At 42.7% G+C, this 22,517-nt stretch overlaps 1 protein-coding gene across 3 annotated transcripts in view; it reads left to right on the top strand.

Annotated features, from left to right (window-relative positions):
* SUSD1 (sushi domain containing 1) overlaps positions 1-22,517 on the top strand; it is a 209,146-nt gene that overhangs the window by 35,761 nt on the left and 150,868 nt on the right. For all 3 annotated transcript variants that reach the window (XM_088838275.1, XM_088838276.1, XM_055427584.2), the window contains exon 6: positions 14,850-15,029. In XM_088838275.1, coding sequence (XP_088694401.1) covers positions 14,850-15,029 — 180 coding nt within the window. The remainder of the gene's footprint in view (positions 1-14,849; positions 15,030-22,517) is intronic.

Genomic DNA, 22,517 nt, shown 5'->3' with positions numbered 1-22,517 from the left:
TCTATCGATAAAGAAAGAAATTAGTCAAATAAATCATAGCATATACATGAGATGGAATATTCTGTAGCTAATATGTTGAAAAGAATGTTTACTGACATAAGTATATTAACAGTATATTACTGAATTACAAACTATATGAATAATAGGCCTTTAATTTTGAAAATTTTCATATATACATATGTTTATGAAAAAGTTCAGAAAGCTATACATTAAAACATTGACTGTGCAGAGGAATTCCCTGGTGATCCAGCAGTTAGGACTCTGCACTTCCACTGCAGGGGGCATGGGTTCGGTTCCTGGTGGGCGAACCAAGCTCCTGTATTCCACGCTGCTGTGCTTAGTCGCTCAGTCATGTCCAACTCTTTGCAACCCCATGGACTGTAGCCCTCCAGTCTCCTCTGCCAGTGGGGATTCTCCAGGCAAGAATACTGGAGTGGGTTGCCTTGCCGTCCTCCAGGTGAGCTTCCCAACCCAGGGATCAAACCCAGGTCTCCCACATTACAGGCGAATTCTTTACTGTCTGAGTCACCAGGGACGCCCCCTGCATGCCATAGGGTGCAGCCAAAACAAAACAAAACAAACCCTGAAAATATTATTGAAGGAATTTTTTTTTACGTATTAGACAAAGTAACAAAGTTGTTTCCATTTTGGAAAAAAGAAAATAAAGCAATTTTCATGGAATTTACTGTGTAGCTGAGAAACCTCAGTGATGGACTTGGCTAAGTTAATCCTTTGATATTCTGACTTGCGATTCAGGCTCTAATAGCATTCTGATAATTGTAATCCTGGGGGTTAAGAAATTCTAAAAGTACATTTTAGTTCTCACATTGTCTTTCTGTGGATCAATTAAAATACAGAACTGAGATTAAAATGTGCCATAATGCATGTCAAAGAATTCCCTAGAGATTTACGTAAGAAACTTCATATAAGACAATTCACATTACTTTGAAAATCAGTCATCATCCAGATTATTGAACTGAGAATGTAGAAAGTTAATTTAGAGAAGAGTGCTTGTTCCATTCCCCAAAGAACTGTCACTTAGCAGGTCTTCATTTCTTTCTTCCCTCCAGTAATAACTGTTCCCTGTGCTTGCTGACACCCTCCCCCATGTCACCACATGGCCACCGGCTCCTCCCTCCCTCCCTCTCTAAGCTCACTCCTTCATATTTATCCTTCTTCAGTCTTCTTTGGGGCTCCAGAATCTGGGCCCTCTGCCAGCTGGCACTGTATTTTTAGTTGAGCGTTATGAAGCCACAGGAATTAGGAATTCCACTGAAAACACTAGCAAACTGTGAACTTGGATGCTGAGCAGGTACTTATGAAAGGAGTGGCTGTGTGGTCCAGATGGCAGCATGTGTGTCTGATGATGGACTTCCCCACCAGAGAAGGTACAGTTGGCGGATTCTGCTATTTGCCTTCTCCCAATTACTGGAGGCTCTGCTGCGGCTTTGGTGAGGGGGGATGGAGGGGGGCTGTGACATAAGTTCCCTGTTCAAGCAGGCCTCAGAAGTGGATGATGGAAGGGAAGATGACATCTTCCAAAATAGGTAAGAATTTGTGGAAATGTCCATCACACATTTCCAGCATCTCTCTGGAAAGGACAATCCCTAGCTGGCATTTCGTTTGTTGTTGTTCAGTTTCTAAGTCATGTCTGATTCTTTGCCACCCCACGGACTGCAGCACGCCAGGCTTCCCTGTCCTTCACTGTCTCCCAGAGTTTGCTAAATTCATGTCCATTGAGTTGGTGATGCCATCCAACCACTTCATCCTTTATTGCCCTCTTCTCCTGCCCTCCATCTTTCCGAGCATCAGGGTCTTTTCCAGTGAGTCGGCTCTTCATATCAGATGGCCAAGGTATTGGAGCTTCAGCTTCGGCATCAGTCCTTCCAACAAATATTCAGGGTTGATTTCTCTTAGGATTGACTGATTTGATCTCCTTGCTGTCCAAGGGATTTTCAAGAGTCTTCTCAGCACCACAGTCCTAAAGTATCAATTCTTCGGTGCTCAACCTTCTTTCTGGTCCAACTCTCACCCCTGTACACAACTACTGGTAAAACCATAGCTTTGACTGGACAGACCTTCATTGGCAAGGTGATGTCTCTGCTTTTTCATAGGCTGTCTAGGTTTGTCATAACTTTTATTTTGCTATTATTATTATTTTAATTTTCAGCAAAGGTGCCAGTTGTAAGTGACAGCTTAAAGAATCTGAGTTTTGAAAAATTCAGCCAAGCCGGGAGCAAGGTGAGGGAGTCACTTTAACCACATTATCATTAGCAACAAATCCAGAGTCCAGATCTGATGCTATACTTGATAGATCCTGTGACTAGGCAAGTCTGGAATCTGGAAGCAGAAAAACCAGGTACACCATGAACTATTCTATAAGAGTGAATTCTTAAGTATCGTGTAAGAAAAATGGGTGAAAACTTAGAGAGTTCAGCTGGAGAGATGGGGTGTGTCCAGGAAGAGGCGGCATTTGCGTTATCCTGTTTGGGTAGTTTGCTTCCTGTGCAAGCATCTAGTGACAGTGGTTAGCATGTTGGTGGACCAGCTGAGGGTTCTGGGACTATCCAGGTTTGTGCTCATCCTTTTTGGGGCCTTATCTTCCTTTCAGGTTGGGAGTTCTCACCAGAGTGTGTCTGGTACTGAATAGTCCCTTAAGAATCCACTTCTATGCTTGCTTCTTCTTGCTTAAAACTCCTCTAACAACAGTGAAATGGCACCTAGAATAAGATCCTAACTCCTAACCATGGGTTTTTTTTTTTAAATGTTTGTTTAATTTATCTATTTGGCGGAATGGGTTCTTAGTTGTGGCATGCAGGATCTAGTTCTCTGACTGGGGATCGAACCCAGGCCCCTTGTACTGTGAGCGCAGAGTCTTAGCCACTGGACCACCAGGGAAGTTCCATAACCATGGATTTTGAAGCCAACATGGGTCTGGTCCTTTTGTGTTTCTGTGTGGGTTACGTCTTCCAATATTCTCTCCCAACCAGTATGTCTCTTAGCAGCTTCAAGGCCTTTTCTCTCTACTTGAAATAATTGCCAATCTGCTTTAAAAAATTGTTATTGTGGTAAACCACACATAATACAAAGTTCACTGTTTTAGCCGTTTATAAGCCATTTATAAACGTACAGTTCATGGCATAAAGTGCATTCACAGTGTTGTGTAACCATCTCTGCTGTCCATTTGCATCATCCAAAACAGAAATTCTGCACCCATTAAAAAAGGATCCCCCATTCCTTCTCTCTCTTCTACTTGCTGTCCCTGTGAATTTGTATTATAGTTACCTCATATGTGTGGATTCATACAATACTTGTCTTTTTATGTCTGGCTTATTTGACTTAACATAGTATTTTCAAGGTTCATCCATGTTACAGCATGTATAAAACTTCATTCATTTTTTTTCCCTTTTAGTTTCATTGAGATGTAATTAACATGGATCACTGTATAAATTTAAGGTGTGCAGCATAATGATTTGACTTACATACATCATATCATGAAATGATTATCACTGTGAATTTAGTGCCCATTCATTGTCACACACAGATACATCATTTAAAAAGATAGAAAATGAGGGGAATTCCCTGGTGGTCCAGTGGTTAGGACTCTGCACTTCCACCACGGGCGGCCTGGGTTTGATCTCTTGTCAGAAAACTAAGATCTCACAGGTCAGCTAAATAAATACATAAAAGCTACACACTGGATGTTTCCATCCAAAAAAAAAAAGAAATAGAAAAATGATAATTTTTTCCTTGTGATGAGAACTTTTAGGATTTACTCTCAACAATTTTCATATATAATGTATAGCAGTGTCAATTTATCACTTTGTACATTTCATCCAAAGTACTTATTTATTTTATAACTGGGAGTTTGTACCTTTTGAAGAACATCATTCCTTTTCAAGCTGAATAATTTTCTATTGTACGTATATGCCACATTTTATTTCTTCATTCATCTTTTGAGGAAGGCTATGTATTTTTTGCACAGCAAGCTCCTTTTCCGGAGAAGGCAATGGCAAGCCACTCCAGTACTCTTGCCTAGAAAATCCCATGGATGGAGGAGCCTGGTAGGCTGCAGTCCGTGGGGTCGCTAAAGGTCGGACACGACTGAGCGACTTCACTTTCACTTTTCACTTTCACACATTGGAGAAGGAAATGGCAACCCACTCCAGTGTTCTTGCCTGGAGAATCCCAGGGACGGGGGAGCCTGGTGGGCTTCCGTCTATGGGGTCACACAGAGTCGGACACGACTGAAGTGACTTAGCAGCAGCAGCAGCAGCAGCAAGCTCCTTTTCATCTTTCAAGTTTCAGCTTTGATGTCATCTCTGACATCCTCTTGTTTAGGATGTAAGTGTGTTGTTTATTATTATTTTTACGGGACAGACTGATAAAAAATCAGTCTGGGTGGACATCAAGCATGAATCATCTTCAGTATCATCTCTCCGGCTCCTGGCACAGTGCCTGGCATACCTAAGGCCTGTGGAAGCACCCCAAACCTCCCCCAAAAGGTGGCAGAGATGATGGCAGGCGTAGTGGAATTGGCTTCTGAACCGCGTCCCAGCTTATCCTGTGGCTGAACCTTGCTGAAACCCTGGTCTCCTCTTTTCCTGATTCCACACCTTCTTACTCTGCCTTCTGCACCCTCATGCCTGCTTCTCACCTGGCATGACATTTCTGTGCTTTGATAACCCATAAACAAGGCTCTGGGGCTGACTCTTGGTTTCCCATTTCCACACATGTGGCCCTCCAGGATGGATGGCACAACCCTGTGGGCTGATTGCAGAGGCAGGATTTCTTCTTTGAGTTGGCTAACAAAGGTGGGACATTGTTTCTCAAGTCTACAATTAGCAGAGCTAGAGCTTGAAGGTTTACAAGGTTTTCCTTAAATACTGTTTCGTTTGCTTTTTAGAAATGCCTTCTGAGGTGATTACTGTTTTTGTTTTTTAGTGAAAGTCGCTCAGTCATGTCCAACTCTTTGCGACCCCATGGACTATAACCCCATGGTCCGTTGAATTCTCCAGGCCAGAATACTGGAGTGGGTAGCGTTTCCCTGCTCCAGGGGATCTTCCTAACCCAGGGATTGAACCCAGGTCTCCTACATTGTAGGCAGATTCTTTACTAGCTGAACCACAAGGGAGCTAGTTTGGCTTTATTTCCGATTTCATAAATATTTCATTTACAACTAATAATGAATATCATTTCCCATTAAGAACCAGAGCAAGGAAATGACTTACCTTATGTCACCAGTTTAGATATCAAGTTGAAAACCCAAAGCACCTTTCCAGAAGGCAAATTCCATATAGAAGCAAGCCTTAGTGAGCCCTGGAGGTGGGAGGCAATGGTGAAAGGCTGGAGGGCTCTAGAAGGAGAGAGACACTGGGGCAAACTTACCTTCCTGCCCAGTGTGGTCTTGAACCCACCCAGAGGGATATGTGTTGTTGCCAAGTCTATGCTTCATCTTTTAAGATTTTCTTCGTGGAGCCCAATCTCAGCTCTATGCAGTTGGGGAGGATTTGAAAAAGCTCTGGCATAAATTGGAATACAAATGAGTGCATTCAGGGGAGGAGTGGCGGACAAGTTTCATTGCATTGCTGTCTCTGAATTTTCAGTAGTGTGTGAGGATTCTGGGACCACACCCAGACTTAGCAGGGAAGAGCGCTGAGGTCAGCTCCCAAGCCCACCTGGCTGAGAGAGGAGGGCGTGGTCACACACTTAATTTGTGTTTAGCATCTGTGTTCCAGGTGATTGGAGTTTTTGCTCCTTTGAAACTGATTTTCTGGGACCTCACTACATACTGATCTTTTTTTTTTTTTTTTTTTAAAGGAGTGTTAGTTACTCAGTCGTGTTCGACTCTTTGCAACCTCATGGACTGTAGCCCACCGGGCTCCTCTGTCCATGGAATTCTCCAGGCCAGAATACTGGAGTGGGTAGCCATCCCCTCCTCCAAGGGATCTTCCCAACCCAGGAATCGAACCCAGGTCTCCCACATTGCAGGCGGGTTCTTGACTGATCCACCAGGGAAGCCAATTAAAAAAAAATTTAAATTAAAAAAATTAATTTTAAAAATTAATTTATTTATGACTGGGTCTTCGTTGCTGGCTGCAGGCTTTCTCCAGTTGCAGCGAGCAGGAGTTACTCTTCATTGTGGTGCACAGGCTTCTCATTGAGGTGGCTTCTCTTGTTGCTGGCTGCTGGGTAAGTGTTTGCCATCAGAATATGAGCGTCATCATCTAGACAGGAGTCGCTGGTAATTTTTCTAACAAAAATTCTGGGTCTTTCTGAAACGTCCTACCATAAAATGGGAAGGTCTAAAATTTTTTAGCTTTCACTTTACCTTATTTATTGGTTTTTGGTTCATGTGTTCTATTTACAGCTAGAACAGTTTTAGTGTTATTTTTTGAAAAAGGATTGTTATGCAGCTCAAAGCATCAAAAACCATTTCACCTCTACAAATGGACGATCTCTATAAGAAATACACTGATAAACTTTTCCATTTTCCTTCCAGCACTCACACTTTTACCTACCGATCACCTCCTCTGATGTTTCTGAAGTGTTCAGATTCTACTTGTTTCCATATATACACACTATTTGTTGACAATAAGTGTTTTTATGTGAAATGGAAAATTTTCTTTTCCCTCCAAATGATCTGTGGGTATGATCTGAAGGAAAAGTATTGAGGTTAAAGTTCATGGGAGACTTCAGAATACAAAATCCACTAAAAAGTAGTTTTTTTCTTTCTACCATCTTAAGGGCAAGTGGAGTTTTTGGTACTAATGAGTTCAGTGACAGCAGTTCATAAGCTGCTTATAAGAATGTGCTTCATGGAGTTATGTAACCCTTCCATTTCCACTGGATGATTGGGATACGATTTTCTGAATTCAAGTTGTCTCATATTGCAATGTTAAGATTTCAGCTTCAACATCAAATATGTATGTAGTATAATGCCCAAGTGATCCTGAATTAACTGTATTTGGCCAGATTCAGAACATGTCATGAAGTGCGTGAGACTTTGTCATAAGGCTACATTTATATTTCTTACATATAAACTTCATCAGAGTTCTGGTTCTAGATGGTGGAATGTGCTCACCTTCTCCTGAGAGAGCAGTAAAATCAGAGATAACTGCTGAAAACTGTTAACAGGAAGATGCTGGAACCCACTAAACTTCACCAAAATTAATGCTCATAATAATATTAATAGCTCACATGACTCTAGGGGATATTCTAAATATACAGGATATAGATATAGCTCACAAAGAGCTTACTGTTAAGAGGGGAAGAGAAGATTTTTACAAATGAAGAGTATAGGTGTAAGTGCTGAATTATCTGATCTAGAGCATGAATGTAGTGTAGACTATGGCATTCACCTACCTAGACTGTTTGGGCCCTTACAACCTATCATGTTACATGAATTTCCATGTGTTTTAAAGCTTCTGATTTGATACTGCATGCTGTGTGCTTAGTTGCTCAGTCATGTCTGACTCTTTGCTAGGGACTGTAGCCCACACAGCTTATCCATCCATGGATTCTCCAGGCAAGAATACTGGAGTGGGTTGCCACACTCTCCTCCAGGGGATCTTCCTGACCAAGGATTGAATCCCTGTCTCTTCAGTTCAATTCAGTTCAGTCACTCAGTTGTGTCCGACTCTCCGCGACCCCATGAATCACAGCACACCAGGCCTCCCTGTCCATCACCAACTCCTGGAGTTCACTCAGACTCTTGTCCACTGAGTCGGTGATGCCATCCAGCCATCTCATTCTCTGTCGTCCCCTTCTCCTCCTGCCCCCAACCCCTCCCAGCATCAGAGTCTTTTCCAGTGAGTCAACTCTTCAAATGAGGTGGCCAAAGTATTGCAGCTTCAGCTTTAGCATCAGTCCTTCCAATGAACACCCAGGATTGATCTCCTTTAGAATGGACTGGTTGGATCTCCTTGCAGTCCAAGGGACTCTCAAGAGTCTTCAACACCATAGTTCAAAAGCATCATTTCTTCGGCGATCAGCTTTCTTCACAGTCCAACTCTCACATCCATACATGACCACTGGAAAAACCATAGCCTTGACTAGACAGACCTTGGTTGGCAAAATAATGTCTCTGCTTTTTAATATGCTGTCAAGGTTGGTCATAACTTTCCTTCCAAGGAGTAATCATCTTTTAATTTCATGGCTACAATCAGCATCTGCAGTGATTTTTCCTGCAACAGTAGGCAGATGTTTTACCACTAGCGCCACCTGGGAAGTCCCTGATTTGATTCTCAGGCACAGTAAGGGACTTATTGTTGGGTAAATGTGAAAATTGACTTTAGTGTGATTTTCTTTCATTTTTATCTGTGTAGCTGCCCTTTTGCTAGAGTTTTTCATTTAGTAGTTTATTTTTCTGGGAAGAAAAAAATAAAAAAGGTTTTTCTTTTTTTGGGGGGGTCAATAATAATAAGTAGAATAGGTCAATCATTCATTCCCTCAGCATTTGGCAAGATATCTGCCTCAATTTGTGGACATTATTGGTCATTTTTTTTTTCTTTCTCAGCTTGGCATTTATTGGTCTCTAAAACAGTCTTAAATTAAGCCTTATATTACACTGCTATTGCTATCGGCAATCACATTATTTGCCAATGTGTATAATAAACAACCGTCATTGCTGATACAGTAAGTTGTTGATTTGATGCCATAAATTGCCTATACCTTTCATCAAACAAATTTCCTTCTGGAACATTTTCTTGGGTAGAATATTAAAGGTAATAGGGTAGATAAGCATTTTTACCTTCAAGATATGAAACAGAGTTACAATATCAATGTGATCTTTGAAACTAGCATAACACATTTTCCCCAAGGGAGACCTATTTTGAAGTTGATTATTTGAATAAAATCACAGATAATAGGATACTAAGGAAAAATTCCCAGCCACGTTCATAATTAGATGACTGTATTCCTGATGCAGATTCAATATAATTACCCAGAGATATGTGTGCTTTAATGAACACCCCTATGCATATGCAACACAGAATTTGTGCAGCTTTTTTTTTTTTCCTTTGGATGTTAACTGTTTTTAAATGTCTTCTTTCCTTGTGATAGTGCTAGTTTTATTATCAGTTGTAACCTCTGTTGGATTGATTTTTGAATATGTCTTAATCGGGGCCACTGGCTTTCTTGGGTCCCATTTGGCATGAGTAGAAGTGGCAGTGGCCGCCATCTCAGCATGATGCAAATATCTGTGATGGGCTTATGTCCCAGATAAGACCTGGGCCAGACCCAGGGTTAAATATCAGTTCCAAGAAAGCTTCAGGGCAAGTATAGTGGCAGGGGAAATCCATTTCCAGCCACTCTCTTGCTATGGTTAAGTAGAGGGAATTGTCATAGAACCATTCTGGACTGATTTAAATGCTTTTTCATGCAACCTTTTCTTCTGAGGTTTTGGTTAACCTATAAAGTCAGAGCCTGGAGTGAACCCCTTCAGTGTGAGGCTGCCTGGATTGAATGAACCTGGACTTTAGGATCACAAAAACCGGGGTTGGAATACTGGCTCTGTCTTTTAATAGTGAAGTAACTTTTAAATGTGACTTAAACTCTTCAGACCTCCATTTTTGTGTCTGTAATCTACGTGAGAATAAGACAGTTACCTTGCAGTAGGGTTTTCCATGAGAAATAAATAAGACTGTGTATATGGAAGAGACTACCTTATGTTTAGTTGGATTTTGGTGCATGCTATTGTTTTAAAACTAAAATTGTTAAATTTTTTGATTAAAATTTTGATTAAAATTATTGCAGATTAAAAAGCATTCCCGGAATTCACTGTTACATGAGTGATAGTTTTTGTGGGCCTTTTTCTCAGCTTTCATCTACTTGGTGTTTGGTAGGTGTGAGTTACCTCTGTTAGGTAAAAAACGGAGAGGTGATGTGCTCCTGTCTTGTTATCGATACTTACAATTTACTAATGTGTTTTTCCTTCCTCAGGGGCTCTGGTCATATCAAAGTAACATTTAGAAAAAGATTTCTTTCTTTTATTTTTGGCTGCGCTGGGCCTTTGTTCCGTGCTCGGGCTTTCTCTAGTTGCGGAGAGCAGGGTCTTCTCTCAGTTGCAGCGCGTGGGCTTCTCTTGCTGTGGAGCATGGACTCTAGGGTGTGCGGGCTTCGGGAGTTGTGGCACATGAGCTTAGTTGCCTCAAGGCATGTGGAATCTTAGTTCCTGGATCAGGTATTGAACCCATGTCTACTGCATTGATAGGTAGATTCTTAACCACTGGACTACAAAGTAAGCCCCAAAGTAATATTTATTGCATCTTGAACAATGATGAAGTGGTAGCAAGCTACCAATGAGCAACTATTTATTATTTACTATGTAAAACATAAAAATGTAAGTAGGCGTTGTGAGGATGCAAGAGATTGTAAGATAAAGCTTCTTTGCTTTAGGAACTGTTCATGTATTTGGGAAGACATAGTCATTAAAAGAACCCCACTGAATCCTCAAGCAGGAAATAAAGATCAGATGAACAGGATGAATAATTATTCTTTTAACAAATTATTTATTTAGTATATTTTTGGCAGCACCGGGTCTTTGCTGTGGGCCTGTGGGCCTTCTCTCTGGAGAAGGAAATGGCAACCCACTCCAGTATTCTTGCCTGGAGAATCCCATGGAAGGAGGAGCCTGGTAGGCTATAGTCCACGGGGTCACAAAGAGTCGGACACGACTAGTTGCAGCAAGCAGGGGCTGCTCTCTAGTTGTGGTGCCCTGGCTTCTCTTGTTGTGGAGCACAGGCTCTAGCGCCCTTGGGCTTCAGAAGTTGCTCTTGCAGAACTCAGTAGTTGCAGCACGCAGGCTCTCAAGCACAGGCTCAGGAATTGTGGCACACAGGCTTAGTTGCCCCATGACGTGTGGGATCTTAGTTCCTGGGCCGGAGATTGAACCCGTGTCCCCGGCATTGGCAGGCGAATTCTCAATCACTGGACCACCAAGGAAGACCCAGATAAATAACTGTCCTGTTTCTACTTCTTCTCTCACTCTCACATCTGATCTGTCACCGAGAATCTTGTTTTGCTTCCTGTATGCGTCTGGGCTCCGGCCCACTCTCTCCGTCTCCATCGTCACCTCTCCAGTGCATCCAAGACCTCGTCTCTCTCTGTTGGACTGCGGCTCTAGACCCTGACCCCCCTCTCCTTTTATTCCTGTTCTCTCCCCAGCAGTCAGAATGGTCTTTTAGAAGTCTAAGTCAGATGATCGCATTCCCTTGCTCAGGACCCTCGCATGGCACTCAGCTGCCTTTTCATAAGCTCCACGCTCTTTGCTAAGGCTTACGAGGCCCTCTGTGACCGTCTCTGCCCTTCTCTGCTCCGTCATCTCGTGCTGCTTCTCCTTGCTGACTGTGTTCCGGCCAGCAGGCTGCGTTTCCCCTTCTGGAACAGATCACGACTCTCTCACCTCAGGGTCTTTGTGCTGGCTATTTCCCTTGATTGAAATGTTCTTCCTCTGGTCCTGAACATGACAGGCTCATGCTCATCCTAACTCAGATGTTACCTCCTCAGAGAGCTCAAACCATTCCTGACCACTCTGTGTAAAAAGTCTTCCCCATCCTATCCCATTATCTTTCCTTCTACTTAACATTTCCCACCATCTGCAGTTACCTTGTTGGTTTATTTTTTTTGTCTAATTATTCGCTCCCTAAGTTCTCTGGGGGAGTGATCTTATCATTTTGCTCACTGCTGCAGTGTATCACATACTGTCTCGCATATGCTAGGTGCTCAATAAATAAATGAGTGAGTGAACAAATGAACACAGGCCACGAAAGCTCAGAGGAAGAAGGCCTCCCTCTATTAGTCATGGAGCAGTTTCTTCATTGGGAAGATTTTGCTAGCTTTGAGGAGGAAGCATGTAATTTGAGGAGCGAGAACGTGAGTAAGGTGGAAGGTGATAGAAAGGGGCGTATGCTGTAGATTTTCAAAGATGGAGCTGCTCTTGAGAGGCAGTGGTTGTAGGAATCTGATGGATGGATTTGGCTTTTAACCATGTCATGTTAGATGTTTTATTTAATCATGTTAAGTCACTTTACCTGTAAAATGGGGAAAATAATCTCTATTATGGAGAGTTACTGTGAACTAATAATGTTAGATACTTGAGGCCCATCTGGGATGCGTGTGATGTCAAGGGGTAGCCATTCATACCACTGTTTAATTTAGGTTCTCACCTGTGAGTGTGCATACAGATCAGATTTGCAGCTTTGTAGAAATGTGGATACCAAGAGTCCAACAAATTACTCCTCATTCAGAGGAGTTGTCTCTGGGCGATGGTGGGGTGTGTGTGTGTGTGAGTGTCTGTGTGTGTGTGTGAGACAGAGAGAGAGAGACATTCCATTGTGTGATTTTTTTCAAAAGCTCCCTAGGTGATTTAGACTGTATAGCTGTTGTTTAGAACCATGTATTTAATCCTCTCTAAATATCTCTTGCCAAGGGACTGTCCAACTTGAATAGATGGGAAGTCACAGAGTTGGGTCCAAGTTGCCTATCCCTGGGCATCTACCTGAGTCCCTAGAGACCACGCTATTGATTTCTTGTCTATTAATATCAGTTAAAAAAGAATCTCGTAGTCCCAACTAAAGCCACCATGCCTTCCATTATTTTCAGTCATGTCCAAGATGAAAGTCAATTTTTTTCTGTACCTTTATACCTTTAGTATCTATATGCTGTGCCCAGCTGCTAAGTCCTGTCCATGAGATTTTCCAGTCAAGAACACTGGAGTGGGTTGCCATGGCCTCCTCTGGGGATCTTCCTGACCCAGGGATCGAACCCATGTTGCCTGCATCTCCTGCATTGGCAAGCAGATTCTTTATCACTGTGCCCCCTGGAAAGCCCTTAGTATCTATGTTTCTCTCCTAATCTGGATCTGTTATCAGATTCCCTCCCAAACCTCTCCAATGTGCAGTTCAGAATTCCAGCTTCAATTTCGATGAAAGAAAGTGAAAGTTAGTCGCTCAATCATGTCCAACTCTTTGCAGTCCCATGAACTGCAGCCTGCTTGGCTTCTCTGTCCATGAAGTTCTCCAGGCAAGAGTAGTGGAGTGGGTTGCCAGTTCCTTCTCCAGGGTATCTTCCCGACCCAAAGATTGAACCTGGGTCTCCTGCATTGCAGGCAGATTCTTTACTATTTGAGCCACCAGGGAAGCCCATCAGTTCAGTTCAGTTCAGTCGCTCAGTCATGTCCGACTCTTTGCGACCCCATGAATCACAGCACGCCAGGCCTCCCTGTCCATCACCAACTCCCGGAGTTCACTCAAACTCATGTCCACAGAGTCGGTGATGCCATCCAGCCATCTCATTCTCTGTCGTCCCCTTCTCCTCCCGCCCCTAACCTTTCCCAGCATCAGAGTCTTTTCCAGTGAGTCAACTCGTCGCATGAGGTGGCCAAAGTATTGCAGTTTCAGCTTTAGCATCAGTCCTTCCAATGAACACCCAGGACTGATCTCCTTTAGAATGGACTGGTTGGATCTCCTTGCAGTCCAAGGGACTCTCAAGAGTCTTCTCTAACACCACAGTTCAAAAGCATCAATTCTTTGGCGATCAGCTTTCTTCACAGTCCATCTCTACATAAATCTATACCCTCAATTTATTCACTGATGATCCCTCTAATTTCCTGCTGTAACTGAAACTGGCTGTTTTAAATGTCCACAGTGGCTGGGCAGTCTTAGGAAATATTAACCATCTGTTCAGTTGGTTGCTCATGTACACACAAATATACTCACATCTTGGAATGTTTGGGGCCAGTATACAGGCTGAAAGATCTGATGTTGGGAAGATGCTGAGGGCCAAGAGGTCTTGTGTTGGGCCAACATGTACGAGAAGGGAACAGATCTCTGTGGGCAAACATGGGAATTGAGAGGTGGACAGGATTGGAGGCTTTATCTAATGACCACCTCATTCTGGTCACATGAATGCTCAGGATTTGTATCTGCACTGACCAGAGACTCTTTACTGCTCGGTCTATCAAGCTCTACATCACACTTAAATGATTATGGAGACTTATCTGTACATTCTGCTTGTTTCATTCTCATGTTTCTTCTAAAGGCCCATCCTTCTTTTTTCTTAGGGTATATATTCTGATTCACTTTTGTTATTGTGTTGAAGTTATTTTTGAATTTTTTCCCAGAAAAGGTACACACATAGATTTTTTAAGAATTATAAAATACCTGAAAGTGACTCTTTTATTCCTCTATGAGGTAGAGTTTGGCTGGGTCTAAAATGGCAATGTCGTAATCCTTGTCCTTCAGATTGTTCTCTGTAAGTATTTCAGTGTCTTCTAGTAGTCAGAGTTGCAGAGAAGAAATTTTGTATTCATTTGATAAATCCAGTTTTGTCTCCCTCTGTGTAGCTGACTTTTTCCCTTTGAAAGGTGCATCTATATTTAATGTTAATTAACTTTCCCATTAATTTCCTTTAAAAAGTTCAGAGATTTTGTATGTATTTTTTTTACTCTTCAGTTGACAAAAAAACTACAGTTATATTGTTATCTACTCAGGAGTTAATGACCTGAAGATACACAGTAAAAGATAGCAGAAAAATCTTAGTATTTAAAAGAACCCTGAGATGGATTCTTTCATTGACCAAGGAGTTCTCTATAGTATAAATAATCTCATCATTAGAATGCTTTCTATATATACATGTTTGTAAATTTCATTAAGCTCAGAGAAATCTATTTTCTTTACTTCTGAACAGTCTTATTTTAAGTATCTGCAGTTGAATTATTTGATAGGGTTAATGTCTTTCCTTATCCCATATGACTGGACTCTATCATTGCTGAATGTTTATTTCTAAAAGGTGAATTATGTGATGGAAGTCATGGGTCGTAACAAATGCCGTCTTACTTCTTACTGCAGAGATCGACTGTGGCCGCCCTCCAGAAGTGCAGCACGCGATCCTAGAGGGGAGTCACGGCTCCAGGCTGGGCAGTGTGGCTCACTACGTCTGTCCAGAGGGCTTTGAGAGCCCTGGAGGAAAGATCACTTCCGTTTGCACAGAGAAGGGCACCTGGAGAACAAGTGCTTCATCATGCTCAGGTATAACCCCCATTCTGTAGGGCTCCTGTCTCTAGAGGTAAATAGCTAGAGGGAGTATGGAACCTCAAGCCTCTGATTGCTTGCTCTGTGTACTGCATCTAGCCATGCCATTTACCCCAGTGGGCACTTGGCTTTAGATTTGTCAGCCGAACCCTGAAGATTTAAAGGGTGGATTGGGAAAATAATTTGGATAGAAAACATTATGCATTTGTCTTTTGAAACTCACCTTAAATCACAATGACTCCTATCTCTTCTGCTTGGTTGGCTGAGAGACTTTTCTCTATGAACCATTTTCACAGGGGGGCTTACTTGAAAGTCCTAATTAAGCACATGCTGACAGCTTTTCAGAGAAAAGGTGGTGTCATGTATAGCGAGGTTTTTAATGTTTATTTTTAATTGTGGTAAAATATGCACAACATAAAATCTACCATCTTAACGCTTTTTCGGTGTTAACTATTTTCACATTGTGCAACCAGTCTCCAGAACTTTTTCATCTTGAAAAACTGAAAATCTGTATCCATTAAAGAGTAACTCCCTGTTTTCCTACTCCCCCCAGCTTCTGGTACCACCATTCTGCTTTCTGTGTGTATGAGTTTGGCTTAGTCAGTCAGTCAGTCAGTTCAGTCGCTCAGTCGTGTCTGACTCTCCATGACCCCATGAATCACAGCACGCCAGGCCTCCCTGTCCATCACCAACTCCCGGAGTTCACTCAAACTCATGTGCATCGGATCGGTGATGCCATCCAGCCATCTCATTCTCTGTCGTCCTCGTCTCCTCCCACCCCCAATCCCTCCCAGCATCAGAGTCTTTTCCAGTGAGTCAACTCGTCGCATGAGGTGGCCAAAGTATTGGAGTTTCAGCTTTAGTATCAGTCCTTCCAATGAACACCCAGGATTGATCTTTAGAATGGACTGGTTGGATCTCCTTGCAGTCCAAGGGACTCTCAAATAAGTGAAACCATTGTATTTACCCTTCCGTGGCTGGCTTATTATCCTTAACATAAGGTACTCCAGGCTTATCCATGTTGTTGCCAGTGGTGGTATTTCCCTCTTTTTTCTGGCTGAATGATGATATTCTGCTGTGTTTGTATACGCATTATGCTTATCCATTCATCTGTTGATGGACAGTTGCGCTGCTTCTACCGTTTGGTTGTTGTGACTAATGCCTCTCTGAGCACGGGCTTACAAATATCTCTTTGAGACCTTGATTTGAATTCTTTTGGATGTGCCTGCTGTGCTAAGTCGCTTCAGTTGTGTCTGACTCTTTACGACCCCATGGACTGTAGCCCACCAGCTACTCTGTCCATGGGATTCTCCAGGTAAGAATATTGAAGTGGGTTGCCATGCCCTCCTCCAAGGGATCTTCCCAACCCAGGGATCAAACCTGCATCTCTTTTGTCTCCTGCTTTGGGAGGCGGGTTCTTTACCATTAGCACCACCTGGAAGCCCAGAATTCTTTTGGATATACTCTCTCAAATGGGATTACCTGTGAAAAGGAGTTTCGAGACTTCAGTTCAAATTCTAGCAGTCCCCTGTGTTAGCTGTGTGTCATCACGTAAGGCATTATTCTCTTAGAACCTCAGTTTCCTAGTCTGTAAGAGGGGAAAATATAGCCTGTTTTTCCTACTTCATATAGTTGTTGAGAGGGAATCAAATGAGATAATCTACAGGGAACCTTTCAAAATTTAAACCACTGTGCACATATGAACTGTGGTGTTGGAGAAGACTCTTGAGAGTCCCTTGGACTGCAAGGAGATCCAACCAGTCCATTCTAAAGGAGATCAATCCTGGGTGTTCACTGGAAGGACTGATGCTAAAGCTGAAATTCCAATACTTTGGCCACCTCATGCGACAAGTTGACTCACTGGAGAAGACTCTGATGCTAGGAAGGATTGGGGGTGGGAGGAGACGGGGACGACAGAGAATGAGATGGCTGGATGGCATCACCGACTCGATGGACATGAGTTTGGGCAAACTCCACGAGTTGGTGAAGGACAGGGAGGTCTGGCGTGCTGTGATTCATGGGGTTGCAAAGAGTCGGACACGACTGAGTGACTGAACTGAACTGTGCACATATGAGGTCTTTTACTGAAATTATTAGCCTGACTTGAAGTGGATCCTCTCATGAATTAGAAGTGTAGATTTCCACATGCTTTATTTCACCTTGGCCTCCAAGAAACAAGGTGGGGAAAGGCAATGATTCTTAGGCTTGTGATAGCTGGCCCAGGGTGTAACAAATTGTTGTCACCTAGTCTTGAATGACTCTGGTAATTTGTTTCTAGATGTTGACTTGCTTGGCTCTGAAGACAGATCGCTGATGAGTGAAATCCCAAGGTAGCTTTGGTTTGGGTCTCTGGCTTGACTTGCAGTTGAATTATGGCAGAGTGTTTTCAGTTCAGTTCAGTTCAGTCGCTCAGTTGTGTCCGACTCTTTGCGACCCCGTGAATCGCAGCACGCCAGGCCTCCCTGTCCATCACCAACTCCTGGAGTTCACTCAAACTCATGTCCACAGAGTCGGTGATGCTATCCAACCATCTCATCCTCTGTTGTCCCCGTCTCCTCCTGCCCTCAATCTTTCCCAGCATCAGGGTCTTTTCAAGTGAGTCAGCTCTTCGCATGAGGTGGCCAAAGTATTGGAGTTTCAGCTTTACCATCAGTCTTTCCAATGAACACTCAGGACTGATCTCCTTTAGGATGGACTGGTTGGATCTCCTTGCAGTCCAAGGGACTCTCAAGAGTCTTCACAGTTCAAAAGCATCAGTTCTTGGCACTCGGCTTTCTTTATAGCCCAACTCGCACATCTATATGTGACCACTGGAAAAACCATAGCCTTGACTAGACGGACCTTTGTTGGCAAACTAATGTCTCTGCTTGGGTCTTGTCAATCTAAGTTTTCTAAAGGAAAGTCTAGCATGAGCAAATATAACACATGGACTGCAGGTTATTATTTGTCCATAGAGGATGAGTTTATGACCATTTGTGGGACTGGGATTTGAAGAAATCAATTCATTCAATAGATATTTATTTAGCATACATTGTGTGTGGGTTACTTTGCTAGACACTATCTTTTTGGAATTTATGGGGCCATGGAGTAAATAGATTTTTCTCCAAAGAAATGCACATGCAAATATACATTTAATATTGAAACCCTTGGGTAAGGAACCCTGGAGTAGATGAAGAACTCACTCCTGTTGCTGAAACCGTGTCTATGCCACGCATTTCCCACATTTAGTTTTCTATACCGCCACTGCAACAGGATGTAGGTTAGAGATTTTAGTCATAGCAACAAGGAGGGGTAGACTTGGATGAGAACCCAGAGATCTAGATCAGCCTTCTCTTAGGTCCCATTGACTTGTCCAACTTGCACAGAGAAGCAAGGGCAAACCTGTAACTAACACCAAGGACTCCAGAGTCCCCATCTTCATCACTGGAAACATTGAGAAGAGCTAATACCATTTCAAACCAGACTGATAGTCTTCCCAAACAATGACTGCCTCTCCAACAGCACCTCTAAGTTATTTGGAGGAAATGAGGCAGCTGCCTTGTGGGTTGCTGACCTCAACATCTGGGGAGGTGATCGTGGGCCAGAGTTACCTGCGGAGTCACTGGGTCTGAGAGCTGGGTGTAGCTTCAGGACCCTTAGCCATTTTCTTCATGACTCAAGCTGCTTGTGCCCCCACCATTCAGAATTCAGTGGGAGCACTAGGATTAGTCACTCCCTGAAAAACCAGTGGATCTGCATGGGGCATAGTAAGCTATTAATTAGCTGATGCTTGTAGAGCACTTTGAAGAACAAACATGTTATGTAACTGCTAATTATAATTACCGACCTCAGCCTGCCACCTTTCACAATGTCTGTGGCTCCAGCTGCAGCTGCTTCCATGGGCTTATGCAAGCTTTGATTTAAGAAGAGAAAAGGCATTCTCCCCGAGAGCTGTGATCTTTCTCTGAGGAGGCCTCTATGCCCTCAATCAAGATTGGCAGCTAAATTCAATTTCCGCAGATAAAGGGGGCAATTTACATGCTGATTAATTCATGGCACAGTGCACACGATCGCTGGGTGGGTAGGTAGGAGACGGTTCTGGAACCATAGTGAGAGATGCTGATTACCACGGCTCTGGCTCAGTTCCCCCTCCTTCCTTCTTTTTCCTATTTTTCACCCATTTCTTCCTACCGCCCCCTTCTGCCTTACCTCTTCCTGTGTATTTTGTATTTACCCTCCTCAATGTTCATGTTTTTCCAATTTTTTTCTACTTTTCTGCCTAACCTGTGAATACCTTTTACCCTGGTCCTCTGTTTCCATTCTGTTTACCCCTCTGTTTATACTTGAACATTTAATTCCGAATTGGGTGGAATAATTTCTCTTCATTTTACTTGGGTAGTTCTTAGTTAAAAATAGTTTCTAAGTCCCTATTTATTTGGATTAGTAGCTTAGAAACTCATATATTTAAAAAATTTATTGAAGTATAGTTGATTTACAATGTTGTGTTGATTTCTGTTGTATAGCAAAGTGATTCAGTTAGAACTGTATTCGTTTTGAATGGAGTATGAACTCTGGCAAGGTGGTGGGACTTTTTTTTTTTTAAGGCCAGTTTAGACTGGAAACTCCAGACAGCCGAGAATTAGGCAATTATGTTGGTGTCTGGAAAAAACCCAGGTGGAAGCTTGATGTTCAGTGAGTCGGCTTACCTCAAGATCAAAGAGACTGATTCATTCTTGATAAGACTGTCCCTGGCTTTCATTCTGCACAGGTCATTTGGCTTTTTATGTTTAGAATCTGAGTTAATAATTATGAAGTTGATGCTCAGTCACTCCAGGCTCTTAGGAGAGCAGCATTTCTATTGAAACGCAGACTGTTTGACTGCCGGGGGCCTCTCTGGGTCCCTCACCCGACTCAGGCACTGGAGTCCAAATGCTTCCAGGCCTCCTGTTAGCTTCTGCTCCTTCTACTTGTTGTTGTTGATGCTGCTCTTCAGCCCAGTGAGTGCTCACTTGCAGCTTGACATATTTCAGAGAGAAGAGAAAGGTCAGCCGGAATAAATGGGCAAATAGCCCCATGCCTGGAATTTGTTTACGTACATAATGTTTAGACCATCAGGCATTATAGCTGCCACTGTTCACACACCAGCTTAGACACCCACGGCTCTGCCAGGAGCCTTGATGCTTGGTTTCATTGTGTCCTCAGAAAAACCTGGTGAAATAAGTATTGATATTTTCATTTCATAGATGAGTAATCTGAGACTTGTAAAAGTGAAACAACTTTCACAGGATCATTCAGTGACTAGTAAATGACAGAGACAGGATTTGAACTTAGGTCTTTAAGCCCAAGATCTGTCTCCTACCAGTTTTCCAAGGTTGAACTATTTGTAGATCACCCTGACAGAGTTTGTCAGAGGAAAAGTATTGGTTATTTAATGTTTCTTTAAACAACTTAGATTTAAAACTTAAATTTGTAGTTTAAATTTATTGACCAAGGACACTTTGTAATATATGTGTTAGCATGAATTTGATGTTAATACCTTGTTTTTTTCAAAAGTCAATACCAGGTGAGCCATTAAGAATGTGTTCAGGTGCCAGCAAAAATTATCTTAAAGTGTATAAAGCATTTTAGAAAAGCACTACTCTAAGAAACGCTGCTTCTGCCTATTTTATGCAACCCTAAAGACTTAAAGGGCTTCCCAGGTGGCATTTGTGGTAAAGAACTGGCCTGCCAGTGCAGGAGATGTAGAGACACGAGTTCAATCCCTGGGTCAGGAAGATTCCCGTGAGGAGGAAATGGCAACCCATTCCAATATTCTTCCCTGGAGAATCCCATGGAAGAGCAGCCTTTAGTGCTACAGTCCATAGGGTTGCAAAGAGTCGTACCTGACTGAAGTAATTTAGCATGAAAAGACTAAAAACAAAAAGGAAACATAGCAGAACTCTTATAACCGAACACAATTTATTTAACATTGTCACCTTGGGGAGCCATACTCTCATTTCAGTGATGCTATTATCAAAATGTTTGTTTTGTAATCCAACTGGGATTGCCTTTGGAGGTAGTTTATGCATCACAGTGGAAGATTAGTCATGTTAGTTTTGAAATCAGGTACTGTTTTCACCTAGAAATGACCTCCAGCTTGACCATCTGCTAAGGTCTCCTGAATTTATTTGGTAGGATCTTTTACTGTTTTCAAAAATAAAGAACATGGATATAAACTTGGAAACCAAAAGAGTACATTAGACCAGGCCCTGCCCACAATGGGGCTTCTGAGAGAGCAGGGTGTGCTCGCTGACTCTGTTCCCTCCCACACCATTCTTCTCAGTCTCTCCTACAGGAGAATCAGGCGTCCAACACCCCAGTACACTATGGCTCTCTCACCAAGGTTTCTTAATGACCACCTGACTGTCAAATTCATCTTCTAGCATCAATCCTTTTCCTCTTAACCTTTTCATAACACTTAGCTTTGCCCACCATTTATCCATATATTCATCCATCTATTTAATCAATCAACCAAATGATAAATATTTAAAAAATATCTGTGTCCAACCAACTGTGTTAGTTTCTGGGGATGGAGAGATAGACCTTGTTTGTCTTTGCTGGTATAGAGCTCACGTTCAGCAGAGATCTGTTGTTGCTGTTCAGTCGCTCAGTTGTGTCCATCTCTTTGCGACCCTATGGACTGCAGCATGCCAGGCTTCCCTGTCCTTCATCATCTCCTGGAGCTTGCTCAAACTCATGTCCATTTAGTTGGTGATGCCATCCAACCATCTTGTTCTCTGTCATCCCCTTCTCCTGCTTTCAATTTTCCCAGCATCAGGGTCTTTTCCAAAGAGTCAGTTCTTCTCATCAGGTGGCCGAAGTTTTGGAGTTTCAGCTTCAGCATCAGTCCTTCCAGTGAATATTCAGGACTAATCTGCTTTAGGATGGACTGGTTGGCTCTCTTTGCAGTCCAAGGGACTCTCAAGAGTCTTCTCCCACACCACAGTTCCAAAGCATCAATTCTTTGGCGCTCAGCCCCGTTCATGGTCCAAACCCTCAGGAGAGATAGACTTAGATGTTAAACAACTAATTACAAAATTATGTCGTTACAAATGTGATGAGTACCACAGAGAAATACTAAGTGCTAATAGAATGCTAAAATGCATATCTTTATATATATGTACATTTATACACACATGCAACCATGGGCCATGTGTAGAATCTAAAGCAAAGCAAAGGTACTTTACCACCTGTGAAGGCTTTGGTTCTCAAAGTTCAATGTAGAGTTCATTTGGATGGTGTGGGGGCCTCTTTTGTTTAAAGCCAGGGAGGCCTAAGTGTCTAACAACTGGACAGGCCAGAGATCTGCTCTGCCTGCCTCTATCCAGTCAGACCTCAAGTCTGATCATGGAACCATGTGCCCTCCTTTGGGAGAGAAAGAGCCGTATGAGAGAAGGGTGAGCGATCAAGCCCCTGGTGCCTCATGTTCTGCTCCAGGCCCTTCTCGGGTGGGGGTGAGCAGGTTGG

This window comes from Moschus berezovskii, chromosome 7 (genome assembly GCF_049115385.1).
Source record: "Moschus berezovskii isolate FMDL1 chromosome 7, NW_MosBer_1.0, whole genome shotgun sequence".
In the NCBI taxonomy this organism is placed as follows: Eukaryota; Metazoa; Chordata; class Mammalia; order Artiodactyla; family Moschidae; genus Moschus; species Moschus berezovskii.
This window is presented reverse-complemented; position numbering and strand designations above follow the sequence as displayed.